At 43.1% G+C, this 20,623-nt stretch overlaps 1 protein-coding gene across 17 annotated transcripts in view; it reads left to right on the top strand.

Moving 5' to 3' along the window:
• The window catches only part of IKZF1 (IKAROS family zinc finger 1), a 262,341-nt gene that overhangs the window by 175,391 nt on the left and 66,327 nt on the right, over positions 1-20,623 (top strand). For 11 of the 17 annotated variants that reach the window (XM_085607276.1, XM_085607278.1, XM_085607277.1 and 8 more), the window contains one exon: positions 4,104-4,364. The exons of 3 other annotated variants lie outside the window; for them this stretch is intronic. In XM_085607276.1, the coding sequence (XP_085463402.1) occupies positions 4,104-4,364 (261 nt within the window). The remainder of the gene's footprint in view (positions 1-4,103; positions 4,365-20,623) is intronic. 3 more of the 17 variants (XM_085607283.1, XM_085607285.1, XM_085607284.1) reach the window with 1 other exon arrangement.

Consider the following 20,623-nt stretch of genomic DNA (forward strand, 5'->3'; position numbering starts at 1 on the left):
TGCTGGCATTGCCACTCTATGGCTCATTTGTTTTGCTTCTGGAACACCTGAGGCAAAATGTTAGCACTGGCATATTGGAGGTAAGTCTTGGCATAACAGGCACACATGGCAAAATGCTGGTGTAGAACATTAGATGTCATGCTTGGCCAATGGGACTCCCGTGGCAAAATGTTCGGACTGGCATACTGGAGATATTTCTTGTCATAAGGGCGGACAACCATGTCACATTGGGCGAGGGGCAGACGGCCGTGACCAAAAGCTAGCTATCTTATAATAGAGGTAATGTTTGCCCATGGGTCATCCCGGGATATCAACAGCATCAATGACAATATTCTGGCATATTATATGTAATTCATGGCATAAGGATGGACATCCATGTAATAGTGCTGAGGAAATGATTGAAATGTGAGTGGTTGCTACATTTTTTTTTTTTATGTACATGACTATTTAATGAGTGCCCTCTCATAGTATGGAAGCAAATTGGTACTCCAAAACTGAGACATCTAAAAATTTACCTCAATCAATCTTCCCACAATTTGCTGGACGTAGACGGTGTTATCCTCAATTTCACGAGGCAATGTGCCACCGAATTAAGGCACCTCACAAAACATCAAGTCAATCAAAATGCAATTCATTATGTAATTTGGGTTGACTAGGAATCAAGTGGGCCCGATCAATAAATGAGTTCAAGATCAGTGAACAGTTAAAGGGTTTTATTACAAAATTCCAAAATAATCGATACAGAATCAGTGTCATGAAGAGTTTCATTGTAAAGTTATGGAGAGTATGTAAAATTCAGAAAATATTCTAAGTCCCAATAGGCAGCAAAGTCAGAAAAGAATCAGACAGAATTCCTTGCAGAACAGGAAAGTCTTCTGGGTCAACCCCCAAATCGAGGGTTTTTATATACGATTCTTACATAGAAAATAAGAAAGTTTGCAGAATCATTGTGATGTGGTGAAGGTTTCCATTCTTCAGCAGTCCAGAGTACAAGAAAAATACATGTCATTACCTTAACACCTAAGCACTACCCTATTAACTGAATCATTATTCAGCACCCTCTATGCTAATATCATCTGGAGATGTCTGTGCAAAAAAAGATACGTTTAGAGTCTCTCTGTGTGAATAAATAGACCTCAGTAAAGAAACGGAAAATGTGGTCACATGTTGCCAGTTACATCCGGGCAAAGGAAAGGCCACCAGGAACTGAGCAAGACCACCAGTGGAAATATCCTAAGGTATTGCAGCTTGACTGTGTCTTGCGTAGTTTGTGGGGAGACGAGGGGTGCAGGGTAGAAACAGAGCGTGAGTGACAAAACAAACTTCCATCTTGCTCAAATGGGCATCCAGAAAATGTAAATACTTCCCATTTTGTACAATGTCTGTAGTCACACTGAACCCGCAATGCCAGCACATATGTATGCATGTATGTGGGATTTCCATATTACAAACCAACCCTAAAGGCGGTGGAATGCTGTATAATAATCCACATTCGTAAAGGGCAAACAATCACCCGTAAGGGTCTCTAGGGGCCGTCTGGAAGTTTAAGCAAGCTATTGCCCACGGTCACATGGTGCTGGGCTAATATGCCGCAGGCGCTGGGGATCGAACCGTGATCCCCAGATTCCGGAGTCAGTCGCCCTGGCCGTGGCGCCACACCTCTGTATAGGGTCATAGTCATGCACAAAGTCAACGAGTGATAGTAAAGGCTGTTTATACATTGTGATGTAGAATTCTTTAAAGAAGGGCATCTTCACTGCTCTCCTAAATAGGAGCTGCATTGCAGTGGTCCTGATGGGTATGAAAGGCAGCGACCCCGGCCTTTCGTAGAAGAATTCCTTTAACACTTTCCTCCACCTTCCAGTCATATATCCATCCATACTGCCATCTTCCATCTATTCATTGATCCACCTATTTTCCCTTCAACCATCTGTACACTAAAAGATCCAATTATACTTCTATCCACCATCCTGATGATCATCCTTTCACCCATAAATATGTTGATATATCTATCTATTGTTCATCCATCCAACCTTTTACTATTCCTTACTCCATATTTTCAGCCACCTGTACATTCTTCCATCCATTCATACTTTCACTTACCAATCTTTTTACGCTTCATTCAATCCTTTCACCTTCCCCTTTATTCTTCCTTTGACCCTTCCATCTATCCATCCCTTCACACTGCCATCTATTTACTCACCCTGCCCTCCTTTCACCCTTCCTTTCTATATTTTCTTTTATTTTTCTTCTTTCTTTTAACCATTCCCTCCTCCCACTTTTCCTTCCTAATTGCATCTACTAATCTTTTCCTTCCCTTCCTTATCTTTACATTCTTTTATGTTGTCTCTCACACTAACAATTTCCATTTTCCTCTCTCTGTTGTTGAAATTTCCATTATTTCTCCTTTTGTTTTCTTCACTGTAATCATGGCAGCTCCTCCGCTAAGGCGGAGGACCGTCGCCCACTGCCTTTCAGCACGACAAAAAATGAAAATAAAATGATAATAACGCAATGTTATTATAATTTTATTTTTATGTGCTGGGGCAGTTTTGTGGGGGGGCATGGGCTGCGCAGGGGAGAGGAGTGGTAACACCTTCCTAAGTGCGCATGAATGCTTGGCCAGCCCTCTGTGGCTGGCCAAACATTCATGCGCACTTAGCATGTTCTGCACCCAAGCAGCGTTACAGCCTGGGTGTAGAACAAGCCCAGGCTTCCATTCCCCATCTGAGTGCCGAACCACGGTGCTCAGACCAATTACAACACTGCATTGCAGCGCTGTGATTGGCTTAGGGTCGTTGGAGTGCATTACACGTGGTCCAGGAACATTACACAAATTCCGAAACAAAATTTTGGGGGGGTACGGGGAGATTAAGTGATTTGCCCAGAATTACAGCATGTTGATCCGACTCCGAGACTCGAACCTGGTCACACAGTTTCAATGTCGGCAGCTCTGATCATAAAGTCACAAAGGGATGGTGGCATTGAGGGAGCAGTACCAGAACCCACAAAGGTAGGAAGAAGAGAGAAAAAAAGGTCATAAAAATGCCAGCATCGTGGTTTAGCAGAAACATCACACAACAATTTCACTCTGCAAAAACAGACTGACTGCTTCGAAGGCTTTTGTCGCAGATGCAAATTAATGTTGGTCGCGGTACCAGTAGTTTAGTAGTAGTAAAGTTAGGACTCCTAACTTTACTACTACTAAACTGGGATAAAATCCTAAACTTCCTACTTTTGGTATTCACAGAAGGCATTTAGTAGGAGTAAAGTTAGGACTTCTAACTTTACTACTACTAAACTGGGATAAAGTCCTAAATGTACTACTTTTGGTATTCACAGAAGGCATTTAGTAGTAGTAAAGTTAGGACTGCTAACTTTACTACTACTTAATGCCTTCTGTGAATACCAAAAGTACTAAGTTTAGGAATTTATCTCAGTTTATCAGTAGTAAAGTTAGGAGTCCTAACTTTACTTATACCAAATACCTTCTGTTAATACCAAAAATAGTAAGTTTAGGGTTTTATCCCAGATTAGTTCTGTGAATCGGCCCCATAGTTTTTTTAGTAACAAAAGTGAGCTGCAAAATATAGAGAACAGCAATATCCTTTACAATGCTTGGCTGTTTCACCCAGAATGTATTTGTGCTGTTATTGATGATGCCATCTCGGATCTCATTAGTGGCGTCATGAATGCGGTCATGGTTGATGGCATTACGTCATTTGCAGTGTCACATATTTCCTATTATTTGGGATGTCATCATAAATGTAGGGAAAGGCTGCCAAGTCCTATTGCAACGGAGATGCCAATCACATATTATACATGAATAACATGTTTACAGTGAGTTTAATCTTCTTACCTGGATTTCATGGTTTCATATGTGAATGGACTATGCTTCATGATATCACTGCATTTCTATAAAAATGTAGGTAAAGGTCCTGGAGGTGAAGCTGCAGGTATTACTCTGTGCACAACCCCTTTCTAGTTGTCTATGATGTTTTAGTAGACAAGACTGTGCATATTGTATCCGATTGTTAGTGCATTTAATGGTGTCCATTTGTTCTAACTACAAGCTGAGTGCCCTTTTGTGTTGTCTCTTTCAGCCAATAATGTTAAACTAGAGACCCAGAGTGATGAAGAGGATGGGCATGCCTGTGACATGAATGGGGAAGAATGTGCAGAGGATTTACGAATGCTTGATGCCTCGGGAGAGAAAATGAATGGCTCACACGACGGCCAAGGACACAAGGCTCTGCCAGGAGTTGGAGGTATTCGACTTCCTAACGGCAAACTAAAATGTGATGTCTGTGGGATTATATGCATCGGTCCCAATGTGCTCATGGTTCACAAAAGAAGCCACACTGGTAAGGCCTGGCATAGATTTTCCTTTAGTGGCTTGTGAGTATTGTGAGCATGCGCCACGTAGGGGGATAATGTGGAAGTCCGTAGACGTTTGAAGTTTTGGCCAAAAGTTCATGCCAGTTCCAGTGTTTCCAAAATGCAACCTGGCTAACACTAGCAAATGGAAGGATTAGGGGACAGCATGGAGGTGAATGGGGGATTCAGACAAGCAAAAGACAGGAGCTGGAAATGTGTATTTTAATTTTAAATTAACACACCCTGCATATGTTAATACAGTGCAATAGATTTTGATAGCTGTATGTCTCTGGTCATTGCTGCCAGTAAATAGCTTCCTATGGCACTTCTGTTTCCAGAAGAAAAAACAATGCAGATGTAAGGACTTAGCATATATAGTTTTATAGCCTTTTTTCAATCACTATGTATTGATATACTCCCACAGACAAAAATAAATGTATAGTTTTTCAATTCTTGTTAACAAAAATTGGCCGACTTTCCATTTAATGACTTTTGTCTATATGCATGTGTATGTATGCAAGTCTCCAGGCGTTGTGGGTGAAGACAGGAATTTACCTAAATATAAAAGGAAAAGGGGATAGCTCCACTAATTGGCCTGAAAGTAGCCATCAAGGAACGGTATCCCTTCTCTCCCTTAATACTGGTGGATATCTTAGACCAGAAAACTTGATGAGGCCTAAATCATCCTTTTTTTATAATTTCAACAAAGGTAAATTGCTTTAGAAAGAATAACTCAATTGCTTTCATCAGAAGTCATCATTTATAAACTGGACATTTTTTATACAATGTCCCAATTAATAAAGAGAATGCCAACAAAACCCAGAGAGCGTTCAATAAGTTAACTTGGACTTGCAGGGCAAATGATGTCAGTTGTGTAAAGAAAATACCCTTGTTATGTGCCACTGTTTGAATTTGTTTTTTCTGCTTCTGGTAGTAGCCCTCTGGGCATGAGCTATGGAATGGTTAGAATTGACCCAGCTCTTTTTCTGACAGATAAATTCAGAACCAGGATACAAACATTGGCATATGTTTACACATAGGTGAAATAGTATTGTATTGTGTGTTTTGTTACATGTGATGTACTGTGAAATGTTTTGTGGGTTTCAGGTTTCTGCTATAGGATTTACAGATTGTCCTCTAATGTGTGTTTGCCTACTGTACATAATTTTGATGTATATAAATGACCTGCTAATTTGTTTCTGAATATTATAAAAGTAGATAGTGACTATGTTAATTAATTTGTGCGCTCTCGAAATTCAAAGTTTGTGTGAGTGTTAAGCGCCAGCATTGGCTCTTTTCCTTGTACACAATGTGTAGGGCCTAGCCTCGCTGACCGATACATGCCCAACCCCTTCTTTCTTTGTTAAACACTTTTCGTGGCAATTAAGGTATAACATTGCTTCATCAGGGCATCAACATAAAACACAGTCCACCTTAAAACAACACTTTGGAACGTTATGAGATAAAATAAAGTTTTCAATCAAACTAAAGTGTCAATATAAGGAAACAAAAGGGAGAAAAGAAACTTGAACAGAAGTTATGTCATTTATTTCTAAATCTTTTTATTGATTTTTGTATCAGAACAGCAAAATGTAAATTGCGACAAGCAGTATTCCTAGGCCAAGACTGAAAAATATTGTAATAAACATACATAGATTGTTTCCAAGGTCTTAGCCGCTCTAAACATCTTAAATTTATGTCCCTCCCTTATTCCCCCAAATGCATATGTGAATCATACCTCAGGTAAGTTCAGAGGTGAGACATCCGCTAAATAATACTTGCGCTCATTGTCAAACCGAAATAGAAGAAAAAAGGAAAAAGAAAAACAAGAAAAACAATATACAATCAAAGAACAACATTTGCATCATGGTGGTTATGCAACTTATCTAATCGGTAGGTGGTGGAGTGTAGTGGCGTGAGTGGGTCATAAGTCTCTCTCCCCTATGGCCCTTTGTGCACAAGACTATCAACCCCCTATATATGGAAGAGATGGAGCACCCTTAATCTGGGGCCACAGGCCAGCAATGGCAGACCTTCTGATAGGTACGCTACCAGCGGGGACCAAATATACTCAAATCCCTTTCGTGCATCATGTCTGTCAGTCACTGCCATTGGGTAAGAAATGGGGTCTCAGCTTTCTTCCAGGCGGCTGCTATTGCCATTTTGGCGGCCCCCAAGCACAGCCACATAATGGATCAGTCCCCATGCGTTTGACGCTTCGGGATAGGGTCCCGGATCCCCAGGAGTGTATGGTCTATAGTGTCTGGAATTAGATAGCCTAAAATCAGTTTGATTTGGGAGAGGATCTCTTTCCAGAACGGTTGGATAGAAGGGCAATCCCACCAGATGTGGCGGAAGTCTCCTAGTAGCCCACAGCCCTCCAGCATATATCCGTTGTGTTGGGGAAACTTCTATGTAGTGTCTGGGGGTGGAGGTACCAGTTATACATAATTCTATAGTGGTCCTCTTGTGGGTGCATTGAACAGTTATATTTGACGATGTCCTTATATAGGGATCCCCATTGTTTCTCCCCTAGGGGGGTAGTAAGGACAACATCACAGAATTTCCGGTGGCTCGGGGTCCCCTGTGGGCTCAATGCCCGGAAGAGGAAGTACAGAAAGGAGATAGCTCTCTTGGAAGAAGCCCCTGATTGCGCACATTTTTCAATCGGGAGCAGGTCCCTGGTAGCGGCCAGCCGCAGCTGGGGTTGCTGCACCCAATTCTTGAGCTGGAGGTAGTGATATTTTTCTGCAGGTTGCAACTGGAAAGCCTTCACACAGTCCTCAAACATCAGTAGCCTCCCTTTATTGTATAAGTCGGAGATCATAAGGCAGCCCCCCACCCTCCACCCATCAAAGGGCCCCTCTTGAAGAGCTGGGGAAAAGTCAGGATTAAAGTAAATGGGGGAATAGGGTGAGGGAGAGGTTGTCAAGTCCTGTGTTAGCACATCCATCCCACACCATGGGATTGGTTGCTGTAGGGGTGCTAATGTAAGCGTTCGGGTCTGTGTTGTTTCTTCTTCCATAAGAGGTCCCACATAGTTCTGCCTGTGATCTGTCGGTCTATGTGGAGCCAGTGTTTCTCGGGTTTCCTAAGAGACCATTCTGTTATTACCCGAAGTTGAGCCGCTCTGCAGTACCCCCAGAAATCCGGAAGAGCCAAACCCCCCTCCCCCGTGGCCTAGTTCAAAGTCGGTGTAATAAACAGGCCCTCTGTCCCTGCTAGATGAATTTAGTAGTTAACTTTTTCAACTCTGTAAAGAGTGCTCTGTCCACAGGGATCGGGAGCCCTTGGAATAGGTATAGCAGCCTGGGGAGGACATTCATCTTGAGAGCGTTAATTCTCCCTATCCACGAGATGTAGGCTAGTCCCCACCGCGTCAGATCCTCCCTGAGCTGTCGCATCAAGGGTGGGGTAGATGGCCTTATAAAGGTCCGCTATTTTAAGGGTAAGTCTCACCCTCAAGTATGTTATTTAAGTTATGTTATTTATAATCACTACCTGACAAGTGTAAATAAAATTTACAAATTGTGCAATACATAGATGGAAAATCCATTGACTTTAAATTAATACCTCTCTACTTAGTATTCTGATCCTAACACGAAAATGTGTTGTCTGAAAAAGTACTTGCTCATATCTCAAAGATTTTCATGTTTTAACAACTAAAATCTAGATTCTTGCTAACATATAACTGTTTCTGTAGAGATACTTATGAAAATTCCAAGGGTTACATTTCAAATAAAAATCTTTTTAAGGACTTGATTGTTGTGCACAGAAAGCACACTTTTCATAGTTGAAAGACAGAAAGTGTTTTTATGAGAATAAATAACTTAGGAGGCCCAAGATATTTTTTCGAAAAAGTCTCAGTAATTAGTTCAAACCGATTGGCAAATTCTTAAGTGCTCATCTTATGTTAGTGGAGGCATGGAAGGAAATTATCACATGTATGTGTACACAAAAATAGCACCAAAGATAGATACATTAGCAAGAATTTAGAATTGGGTGATCATACCATGACCAGCAGGGGGTGATACTAATGCCAAGGTATAATTGAACACTTATAATGTGGTTGCCAAAGCATGAAATACTTGATTAATTTCATCTCATAAAATGAGCAGCAACGAATGACAATTTCTTCAAGCTAAGAACGAACACTTGCTAGACAAACAGATACAATTGTTACAATTGAATGTTTACAGAGAGAAAATAGATCAGTATCTAATACTTAAAGGGGAACGTTTTATCAATTAAACAAAACAAGTTTAGGATTCTGTTGAATTCTTTTGAATATTAGATATTCAAACCCGCCCTTATGTACACTTTGCTATATGGCTAAGACATTTTTTAGAACAAAGCTTTGATGTTTTAGAATTAGACTACTAAATAGACAATTGTCAAATTAAAGGCAATTTAGTTTTCACCTACGCCTAATCTGCAGATTTTGTTTACCCTTTTACTGTGATGATGATAAGTAACAAGTTTTGTTGTTTGTTTCTCTCTTAAGTTTCACTCTAGTGTCCCTTCCTCTTGTTTCAAACTTCATTATTTTTGTTTCAAAATGTTAAAACAATTAATTTTAAATGTTCAGTGTGCATTTATGTATATATTAGAAAGCTGGTTCCCTGATGATTCTACGCTTTAATTCAAATGTTGTGAAACATGTTCCTATGCTTCATACTAATTGGCACATTATGCAAGAGAACAGCCCAGTTACTAAACAGCAAGTGCTTCCTAAATCTATTGAGTTCTTTTTCCTAAAACAATGGAGAGTTTTGTTTTTATTAATGAACTAAAGGACAAATGGGTTAAGTATTACAGTATAGGAATTTGCATTATGCTGAACTGACATCTAACATTTTTTACAACTCCTAACTGATTTTCTAGTCTTTAGTAAATTAAAAAAATATATCGGGCAAAGGAAAGACAACCAAGTGATTGCATGTGACTCCTTTCTGTATTTAACCTAAATGATATAATTATAATTTGATTTGCAATTTCTGCCTTGTGTAAATGATGTGAACTTTTATAGTTGGATGCATCATTCTCTACGGAAATTAGGTTAGTTCTTTGGTTGTTGCTACAGATATTACCAGCTGTTATTTCCTTTGCATTTCAAGTGGGCATCAGCCAAATGAGAGTACCATCACCAGTGGAAATGGAAGCAAAAGCTGTTCATGGTCCACTGTAGTCGGCAACAAGTATAACAGCAGTTCACAAACCCCCAGTCACACAGCTCTTCCTTCCCCTTTACCAATCCACTTTACACCTAACCCTATCCTTACATCATATCAAATAGGAACATTCACCTTGCACGTTCCATCACCACACACTTTCACACAGCGCTGCTTCCGCTCTTCCATGTCAGCTCTATTTCTCCCCCTACCCCTCGCCTCCTGCGGTCATCAAGACACTCACCCTATCTCCCGCTATATATTTCTTTCTCTCTTCCTCCATATTACTTTCTTTGGAGCTATCTCTGTGACCTCTGAGCACTATTGCCACCTTCTTCAAACCCACAAGATTCTACCCCACAGATATCACTTAAAGAAGTTGAAGGTCATCAAAGCAAGGAGGTTCAGAGAGGATCAACCCTGACAAAGAGAATAAAAATCTTGAAAGCCACTAAGAAAGAAAGATCTGCAAGCCACGGAAGGATACAAATGAAGGGCAATAATATGAGTTATTGACTTCATCATAAGCCTTCCTATTGACTGATCGGATCGTAACATTTGTGTATGGATAATGCTGTAGATTGAAATAGAGCAATGAAACAATGTGGGCACTGTATCACTCATCATTCGAATGCCCTTTTGAAACATTGTTGCACTCGTATCGTTTTATAACTACTTTTAGAGTTCTTGTCATTGTCATTGAAAGGAAAAACACAACAAGCATTGGGCCTGATTGATTACGAGTGTGGCAGTCTTATGACCACTGCACTCCCGGTGGCGCACCAGTGGCAGTCCACCATCTGCCGGATTATGACTCTCTGAGTAATTCGGGCGGTGGACTGTAGGCTGCTCCAGGGAATTGCTGTTCCCTGGTGGTGGCACTGCGGAGGGGCAATGCAATATGCTGAGCAGGACTGGTGCAGTCCTGCTCAGCATATTACGAGTTCTGCCACCGCCAGCCATTTCTACAGGTCCTCCATGCCTCCCCCACCATGGGGATACATTCAGGGGGGCGCAACATGTTCTACCCTGTCTGTATTCCCCCGAGTTCCAGCACGGCATGGACGACACTGTCCATGCAATGCTGGAACATTTTTGCTTTTCCCATTGAGGTGCCCTTTTTCAGGGCACCGCCATGGGAATGGAAAAAGGGCCATCCGCCTGTACAAGAAAAACTCGTAATCAGGCAACTGTCCTCTCACAGCTTTGGTGATGCTGTGTCAGCAGAGAACAGTAATTAGGCACTAAGGTGATATTCTCAAGGACCTATCGCCTAGTTAGCGGCACTTTATCTCCACCAAAGTGGCGATAAGTTAATCGCATTATTCCCAAGCTGGTGCTAACAGCCGATATCACCAGTTTTCCGGCGATAGCAGCCGCAAAAAACATCGTCACATATGACACCGGCAACTAACGCTAATGAGATGCAGAGTATGCGTTCCCGTGCAAAAAGCCGCGACAACACCACTTCGCAACATTCTTAACGGCCAGCCAGATCGGCGATAAGATCACAAAACATGTGATAAGGCGTGATAGCAGCAGGGATTTAACACCTGCTCCGACCTGATGTTAAAGCAGACAACACCTTGCACTATAAAGGGAGCCCAGCCCAGAGCCACACCTGAAGAACAACACATGCCATGGAGCTACTCATCATGCAGCTCAGAGCCCCAAGAGGGCCACAACACCCACCGCCACCACCCACAGGCCCGCCACCCCGGACACAGGGATATCACATCAACTGTATGAAATCCTGAACAAAACAATTTGCCTGATGTCGCACAATCACAACAATCAACAATCATGCGTGGTCAGAAAAAGGCGAATCAGTCATTCATCTTTGAATTTCAAAACTAAACAATGTATTCAAATTAAACCAAATACAACTATGTGGAAGAGTCATGGCAGGTCTTCTCTGGAGAATCTGTAAGTCACAGCCTGCAAGACAAAATTCAAAGATTAGAATGTGTGTCATGCGCTCATCCAAGGACAGAAAGAGAGAGAAAAAGAGAGAGCATGAAAGGAAGACAGAGAAAGAGAGAGGAAGAGAGACAGAAAGAGAGAGAGACAGAGCGAGAAAGAGAGCGAGAAAGAGAGAGAAAGAGAGAGAGAAAGAGAGAGAGTGAGACAGAGCGAGAAAGAGAGTGAGAAAGAGAGATGAAGAGAGAGAGACAGAGTGAGAAAGAGAGCGAGAAAGAGAGAGAAAGAGAGAGAGGAAGTGAGAGAGAAAGAGAGAGAGACTGAGCGAGAAAGAGAGTGAGAAAGAGAGAGAAAGAGAGAGAGAAACAGAGAGAGAGAGAGGGAGAGAGAAAGAGTGAGAAAGAGCGAGATAGGGAAAGGGGGAGAGGGAGAGAGTGTGCCGACACTGGGGACCCAGGCCTCACTGCTCACCTGCTGTCTTCAACCACATGCCCGTACACACTGTAGTCCACCAGGTCCCTTATCTGAAACAGATTCCCAAATCATGAATGGCAGAGTCTACATCATTGCACATGCCATCAGCGCTTGCCTGCACCTGTGCACACATTCTGCTGCACACCAACCCCTCCCGCCGCCCAGCGGTGACTGGCAGCCCCTGCACAAACAGACCTCACTGCTCACCTTCTGCCACCGGCGTGTCTCCAAGAGGGCCCACCATGTGCCGGTGCAAACTCCAAGCCCGGGTCCCGCACCTCGGCAGCCTCCACATCATGCAGCCCCGCACCGCGGGCCACAAAGTCACACACCTGATTCTAGGTCTTGATTATACAATGGCAGAAATCATATCAGTGCACAGGGCACCATCGCAGGCTGCACACCCACCCAGTTCTTTAGGTGCCACTAAGTCTGTGAACCGCGAGGCAACGCCATGTGGTGGTAGGCCCGCGCTGCCCCCTGGCCCAGGCGTACACTGCGGTCCAGCAGGTCTCACACAACTCCTTATCAGTCTGGACCGCCAGGACGGCGCATCATCGCAGGCTGCAAACCCGCTCAGCACTTATGGTACCCCTACCTCAGTGCACCGAAAGTCACCATCCCGTGGCGGTAGGCCCATGCCGGCTGCAGTGAATCCGGTGCCACCAACTCTGTGCAACGCAAGTCATGGACCCTTTATGATTGAGTCCCGTGATATGCCAGGCGGATGCAGCCATGTCACCTCCTGGGGTGGGGAAGAACTGGGACACGTAGCGACGTCGTCCCCCCTTTATACGTAGGCCAAGTGGGCTGGGTCGGTGTACCCCAGGCCAGCGTAGGGGTGTGAATAATTATCCCTGGGCTCTGGGGGTGGTTCATTTCTGGGATGGACAGGAAACCAACTGATGAGCGTGTCTCTGTCACAGTGTCGGTGCCACACAGGCCGCAATCGACAATGCTGCAATTTTGCATGCACCCGGAGGGCAGCCGCACACGAAGGGATTGTACAATGAGCGCAAGACCGCTCGGGCTCTTGGATCATACATGACAACTATTGCGTGTGTTTAGCCATTGGTGTACCGTAAGTCTAAGGCCTAGCCTCATTTGCAGCGTGAAAGCCACATCACATTTCCAGAATACAAGCAGTTGTCAGACTAACATCAGGGATGAAAGCACCTTTGTCCCAATACATAATGCGGAAGGACATCTGCACCTCCGACCTTGGTCTTGCATGCGGCCGACACCCCCTGAGAGAGATACCATAGCAGATGATGACGACTCCCACACTACACACAGCGCAAATGAAAGAGCAACATATCCACACCACAATCACAGAAGTCCTGGCTCGAGGTACTCTTGCATGGAATGCCCTTGACCCTTATGTACACAACTACACATATGTCCAAACGTTGCACACACATATGACTCATTGCTCTGAGCTGTGGCATATCATCCACATAAATGCCGCAGGCCTGAGGAGTGCCGGTTGTACGGGGCCACCAACGCCAGGGCAGAACATCCAGGGCACATGCACAACGGCTGTCACGTGGAACTGTACCATGACCGAATGCTGCTTGTTCATGTCTGATGCATTGGTCTGCATGTTGTGGCCATTGTCTTGCCCGTACTGACACGCACATGCACATCAAGTGTGCGCAACTTTACTAGTGTTCAATTGTGATGAGTGCGGATTGAAATGACAAATCGTGGGCCTCAATGAGCATTGTCCGTACACAGTGAGGGACTGACCAACGCATTTCACTGAGGGGTGAGTCCCTATTGCCAGCTCAACCTCTGTGAGCCAGATATTGTGGTTGGGATAGTTGCTGATAGACCTGTGCTCCTACGTGTCTTCAGCATTGTGAGTATGGTGTCCAACTTCTTGCCATGTGGATCAATATGATCCATCACTACAGGCTGTGTCCACCCAGTGGAGTGTGAGTAGGTATGCAAAGAGATGTTCTGTTGTCAAATGTGATGGGGGACACTAGTTTAGGCCTGCCACTGACTTAGATATTAGACACACAGCCCTATTCCTAACATTGCGTGGGGCACAGTTGTGAAAGTGCGCGAATGTTGTTTCTGGGCATTGAGGCCACAGCTAGTGCACACATTCCCAGTCATCTCACTGCCTATGTGTGTCACGGTCACACATGCGCATTGCTCTCATTTGCCAGGGTGTACCTTTTTGTCCAATCAATGTCATTACATTCATTCATACTTTCCAACTTGATCGAATATGGACATGACACATCTGTGTCAATTTGAATGTTTTATTCACATTCGTTGGGGTTGTGAGAGCTGGAGCAGTGTATGGCCATGCAAACACCACATTACATTGTAAACCAGGGTAGGGCCAGCCAGAGTCATTTAGGGATTGACAAGCACATCGGAAGATGTAGAGGACAGTCCGCAGTGTGATGGCTGTGGCATTGTAGAGCAAACAGTACATGGCAGTCCATGTCGAGGTCCAAGGTGAGTGTCACGGAGAGTTTCGGGGGACAGTGGGAGGTGTTGTTACAGGGCATGATGCAGCGGGCAGCACCATAATGAAACAGGGCATATGGCGGAGAAGATTGCTACTTTCTCCTTCTTACTAAACAGGTGGAATCACCCGCATCTTCATCCTCTATGTCATCTGTCTGACATGTGGATGCTGATGTTTGGTCTGCAGCACTGTGTGCCACTGACACATCAGGGGCCGGAGATGTGTGTGTGGAAGTACCAGCAGCATTCACCAGTGACTGCCTTAGTGGCAGCAATGCCATGATGAGGATCTGCAGGGCATGAAAGATACCAACAACTTTTCGCTGGTGTGCATCCGTGGCAGCCATTCTTCCCGCACGCATTTGCTCCATGTTCACAATTATCCTCATGATCTGTGCCAACTCTCGGCTGACATCGCTGAGGTCACTCTGAGTAGACAGTTGTTCTCCTCTCAGAGGCATGTCACCAGCGGTGTCGGGCATGGATTGTTGGACATCATGGTGTGAACTGTGGGTGTCCGTTAGTGTGTGTAAGCGGTCCCTGATGTCACTCAGACACCCACATATATCATCCATTTTGGCTGCCATGTTGTTGAACACCACCCGCACATGTTCACCCACCTCCTTCTGGCAGTCTAACACCTGGCCTTGGAATGCCATGTGTTCTTGGGTGAGGTGCTGGGAGCCAGCCGTGGTGGTGGGTGCTTCCTGCTGTGTGGTCTGTGCAGGGGGTGGGGTCACCTCGATGCAGCTGGCCTGCACTGCTCCTGGCGGTGGGGTGTGGAGGCTGTCCACGAGCCGTTGGAGGGTGTTGGGGCAAATATCCAGGGGGTCCTCTTCATCATCAGTGAAGAGATGTCTGGTCTGCTCTGCAGGAGGTGTTGATTGTCCCTCAGCAATGTGAAGGGGAGATGCTGGTTGACAGTGTGTTCCATGTACGTTGACGCATTGTACATGTTCACATACAGACTGCATGACAATGTACATTGTGAATGTTTGGGGGGAGCTGACTATTTCATGCTGGACAGTGGACATTTGGACTACATCACGGATGTGAGGTTGTACGCGTACACTCTCATCTCACAGTTTCCTGCTATGCAGATGTGATTGACCAGTTTCTATGCACAGGCAGAACCAGATGTGTCCTCTGTACTGCAGTAAAAGTGTTGCACTTCATACCACATTGTCGTCAATGTTGATGTGCTGTTGTTTCTATGTGTGTGTGCTGCATTGTGGGTGAGTCGCCCCTGCAGCTGTGACTTTGATGCCCCTCATCCCTTTGAGGCAGTGTGCCTTTGACTGCTGTGCTTCTACAGTGCTGAGATGTTGCAGACTTGGCTGATTTGGGCTTTTGGGCATGGTCTATACGCAGATGAGTTGTTACTATCAGGGGTTGTGTGGGCACGTGGATGTGTCAGGGTGTGACCTACTCCTTTAAGGAGGTGTTCCACACTCAGACACCTTAGTGTCATGGCGTGCAGCATGTTATGATTATTGGTCTGCAGTTATGCTATTCGTCATGCAGTGCCACTTGCATTGTCAGTGTGGCTCACAGACACGCAGATTTGCTGGTTTTCACACTTGTGCATGGGTTGGTTGTGGGATTGGTGCGGGGCGGACACCTTTATGCCCATAGTGGACGTGGGCCTATTTGGTGTTTGTATGTGTGCTGCAGTGTGCCAAGGGGATGAGGGACATGCTCATGAGTGTAGGTTTGCAGTGTGCTCTACTCAATTGTGCATGTGTGCCATTGTGTCCATCTCCCCCCATCCCCCAGTCCTTGTTGGGTACGCACCCTGGTGCTGTTGTGTCAGGTCATATCGTGCAGTGTCCAGACCCCCAACTCCTGCCACCGTCTCCCCGGTTATGCTCGTTATGGTGAGATTATTGCATGGTGCTGCCGGCTTGAGAATACAACGTTAACACAACATTATTTTTACGCTATAGACTGCGATGTGCTAAGTTGCGTTAAGCAAATTTTGCGTTAGTTACACACGTTCTTGAGAATATCCCCCTAAGTTATTTCTCTTTGGGAACTTCCAGCAAGCTTACATAAACACACATTTTTCAGTAGAGTATTTATTACAGTTTTATACAGCTACTATTACTGATCATCTAAAACCCAGAAAAATATGGAGAGTTAAAATTATCTTCAGAAATTCATGCTCAATATCTATAGTAGGCAAGCACACTCAAGTTTAATGACATAATCATTTCACCAGTTAATGTCCCACTTACATATTCAATAAGAAACCTCCATATCTTTCCCCTTCTAGGACTGAGTGTGCATGAACAGCCATGTTTATTGAGAGAATGAATACAAACACTCATTTTTATATTGCGACGACTGCCTTTTGTGCTTCATCCACTATGCATCTATTGGAATCTTACTTAGTTTTAACGGATGGACTTTTATTTTCTTTACATTTCACAAATATGAGGAGCACCTCCCACACATGGTGATCCTATGTATTTGAAAAAGCCTAAGCCTAATTTTGACAGTTCTTTGTGGGAGACCCTTTCATTGGAACCATTCATTGACTAGAATGGCGCTTATTCGACTGGCTCTGCAACAAGTGAATCCAAATCTGCATTCACCTTCACAGAGACCAAGCTTGCAGAACTAAACCCATGGACATGTCCAGGGACTGTACTATGACAATACATCAGATATGGGCTACAAAAGAGACAGACTCTGCTGTGACTCACAGACTGGGAGGACATTGGCTTCTATCTCCTGCATGAGCATTTTGTATGTTGCCTTTTCTCTTATGAGGGAGAGGTTCTTTGTGATGTGTCAAGCACCACAGTACATCTTTAGTCTCAGCAGATACCAGGCTGTCCTCTATTTGCTCTGTCTACATTGTATTTTGCTGTATATTTATAGATGTCAACCTTTTCGTAGTTGGGATGAAGCCATAAAGAGACCTTCCAGTGCAGAGAAAAGGAGCAGTTCCTTTTTTACTCTACCAGAATCTACATTATTAACAAACATCAACAGCAGGTGTTCTAGAAGAATATGTCTGCTTGGGTCATCATTCACCACATGGCCACTTTGAAACACATTTCTAAAAATTAATTTGATCCGTTTAGTCTCAGAAGAAAATGTATACATGTTATAAACCAAGTGATCAAATGAGGATTGGACCCTACAGTTGAGGTCTGTTCACTTGTGTGGTTATTAGCCCAATGTACTTTGCCACAACTCATGTGCTTTGCCGCAACTCATCTTGCCATCTGTCACCTATTACAGTAATCCTTAAAGATCACCAAACGGTGATCCAAAGGTCACTGCATATAAGGACTTAATGTCCCTGAACGATTGTGTCACCAGTGAAATAGCAGGTGCATTGCAGGTCAGAACTTTAGAGCTGGCTAGTCAAAAAATCTAAATTTGCGGAAGGTGCAACAATGTCAGGGCAAGTGGGCTGACTTAATTTCAGTATCAGTTTTAGTCTTTGAGTTCTCTTACTGTGCTTTTTTCAGAGGGGGGGGGCTCCTTGTATTTCCCACCTATATCAGTACTCCATCCACAGCCTCTTCTTCAGAAATGGATTATAACCCAATGAAAACTTAAAAAGTGCAACATTTAAATATGAAATAGCAGATTCAACCGGTTGATGGAAATTGCATAATTCAAGGCACAAGTTAATTCTCCTGAAACAAAGTATGTTATATTCAAAATATTTATGAAACTCTACACTAAGAAATAACCTGTTTGAGGAATAAATCATTATTTACAACTCTACAAAAAAAGGGAAAATTGAGATTTCAGGGTAAATCTACCTCTTCATAAACCAGGTCCACAATGATGGACTGGTTCCTGAAAGGTGGTGAGCTTTAGGCACTCATTTGTTCCCAAAATGAATCTCTTTCAACAAATATGTCAATGACAATTATCTGGATCCTGATAATGGGGCAACATATACAAAGAAATTATACAGAGAGAAAATATTAGTAATTTCTTTCATGCCAGAACAACGCCTAACAATTAAATGAAAATATCCAGTAGACAAAACTTTTTCATGAAAGCATAGATATAATAGTGTTTATATTTTTACAAATCAAAATCCTAAAACAGCAGGTCTCTATCAAAAGCATCAAACCTAGCAATAAAATTATTTGCAAAACATAGATCAGTTGGTGACTACAATTATAGTCATGTTTTTGCAACCACACATGCATCTAAGATGCAGGCTTGGAAACAACAAAAAGCAAGTAGCTTTGCTGTTGCTGCCATACATAGATTTGGGGCCTGATTATTAGTTTGATGGTCCGGCTGCCCGAAAACTGCTGTTCGCTAGAAGACCGCTGAGCTGGCTATCTTCCAAGCACCATATTACGAGTTGACCGGGGGACCCGCGGTGTGGCTGCAGCGCGGGGCAATGGCTTTCCATATCGACCAATGCCTGTGTGTACATTTCGACTGCACATGTGTTGAATGTACACATATGAATGACATGTGGAAAAATACCACCTACCCATTGCTGTAGTCTGGCACATATGTGGCCAGTGAAGACAATGGGTATATGGTACAAAATCGACTTAACTGTATTTCTCAGCAAACAGGTTTGTATTCTACGGGGTGAAGATGCTGAACATGAGAGGGGTTAATATGCACCCCAAATCCTTTGTTTCTGCCGACTCGAAGTGGTGGTCTCACCGCCACGGTCGGTTCGTCGGAAAACCAATTTGTAATACAGACAGCGGAGGAACTCCTCTGTACCGCACTATGGCAGCTGCTTTTCCCCAACCCCAGCGGTCTGCGGTGTGCTGGTGATGTCAGCGGTTCCGCTGTGGTATTTTCAATAGTAATCCGTTCATCTCGTAATATGGTGGTCAAACGGCCAAGCTCACAGAGGTCGTCCCACGAATGCAGGTATGTCGGTTCTCGACCTCCCAAACTCATAATAACGCCCATAGTAATCATGATTGAATTGAACACACTAACAGAGAATCCAACAGCCACAATTCAAAAGTATACATAGTTTTTGCTTGATGAGTTGACTGAGGGGTGCCTTCTTCAGGACACGAGAGTTAAAGATGTTCAATAATTGATCAAGTTATCAAATGTTCTGCTTTAAATAGGCATCTTGAGCTGGCAGTATTACCTTTGCATCACAAGCATTCCAAATGCATCTATAATCACAGCATCTAGATTAATTTGCTCTCTCCAGAAATTACGCATATTCAGAAATGTGTTTGAAGAGTTTTACCATGCCTGATTATCATAGTCCATAGTTAATATGGAGGAGAGGGAGTAATCACTAACCTCCCGGAGATGATCTGCATTCCCCACTTCCATCCCTGAAAGCAGAGATGACAACCTATTCATGATATTAGAAAGAAGTGAAATTAAAAAGACCCCCTACAGTGAATCTCAAGATAGAGAACTACTTTGTCGGATAATAGGGCCTTCATAACTGTTGCGTGCAAGGAGAAAATCCTCAAAATTAGCTGAAGGTACTCTGTAGAAACATCAGACAAAAACAAATGTTTACATGTAATGTGTTGATTCTACTTACTAAGAAAAGTTTAGTTACCTTAATTCACAAGCAGATATTCGTATCTGGCATCATAGATGGGCTGGAATTAGAACTACAGTCATCCTGCCTTATGATTTTTAAAACAGTTAACATCCTGGGACAAGCAGAAATTGCAACACTGTGGACATCTGCTGCAGAGAAGATGACTTGAAATATCGTAGGAGGTTCAGAGCTATTGAGTTGTAAATGAGCAAAATATGTTTGAAGCTAATTTTAGAAAGCAGCATATATTATGCTCATGAATAAATACAAACAATCACGGATCCACCACTGGAGGAGGCTGATGTCCTAATATCATACCACGTTGGTGTTAACACTGCTAAAATACTTTAACTCCCTCCCATAAAAATAATGGAATTAGGGAATTAAAATAAAACCCTCATAGATAATAATGTTAAATTAAATGAAGCTATTTAAAAATGTTAAACATATAAATCAATATAATTTAAGGTTAAAAAATATATACAAATAGCACTTATATATTAATTAATTATAACATATTTTATTATCCTGTTTTAATTTACCAATACTTTGTATTAAATTATAAGTAAATTAATTTTAATTAATACTATACAGCAGTTTTAATAATAAGTATTGTATTATTAAATAATATTAATGTATTATTAAACACATTTAGGTGGAAAAGATT

This window comes from Triturus cristatus, chromosome 5_2, assembly GCF_964204655.1.
Source record: "Triturus cristatus chromosome 5_2, aTriCri1.1, whole genome shotgun sequence".
NCBI classification, from domain to species: domain Eukaryota; kingdom Metazoa; phylum Chordata; class Amphibia; order Caudata; family Salamandridae; genus Triturus; species Triturus cristatus.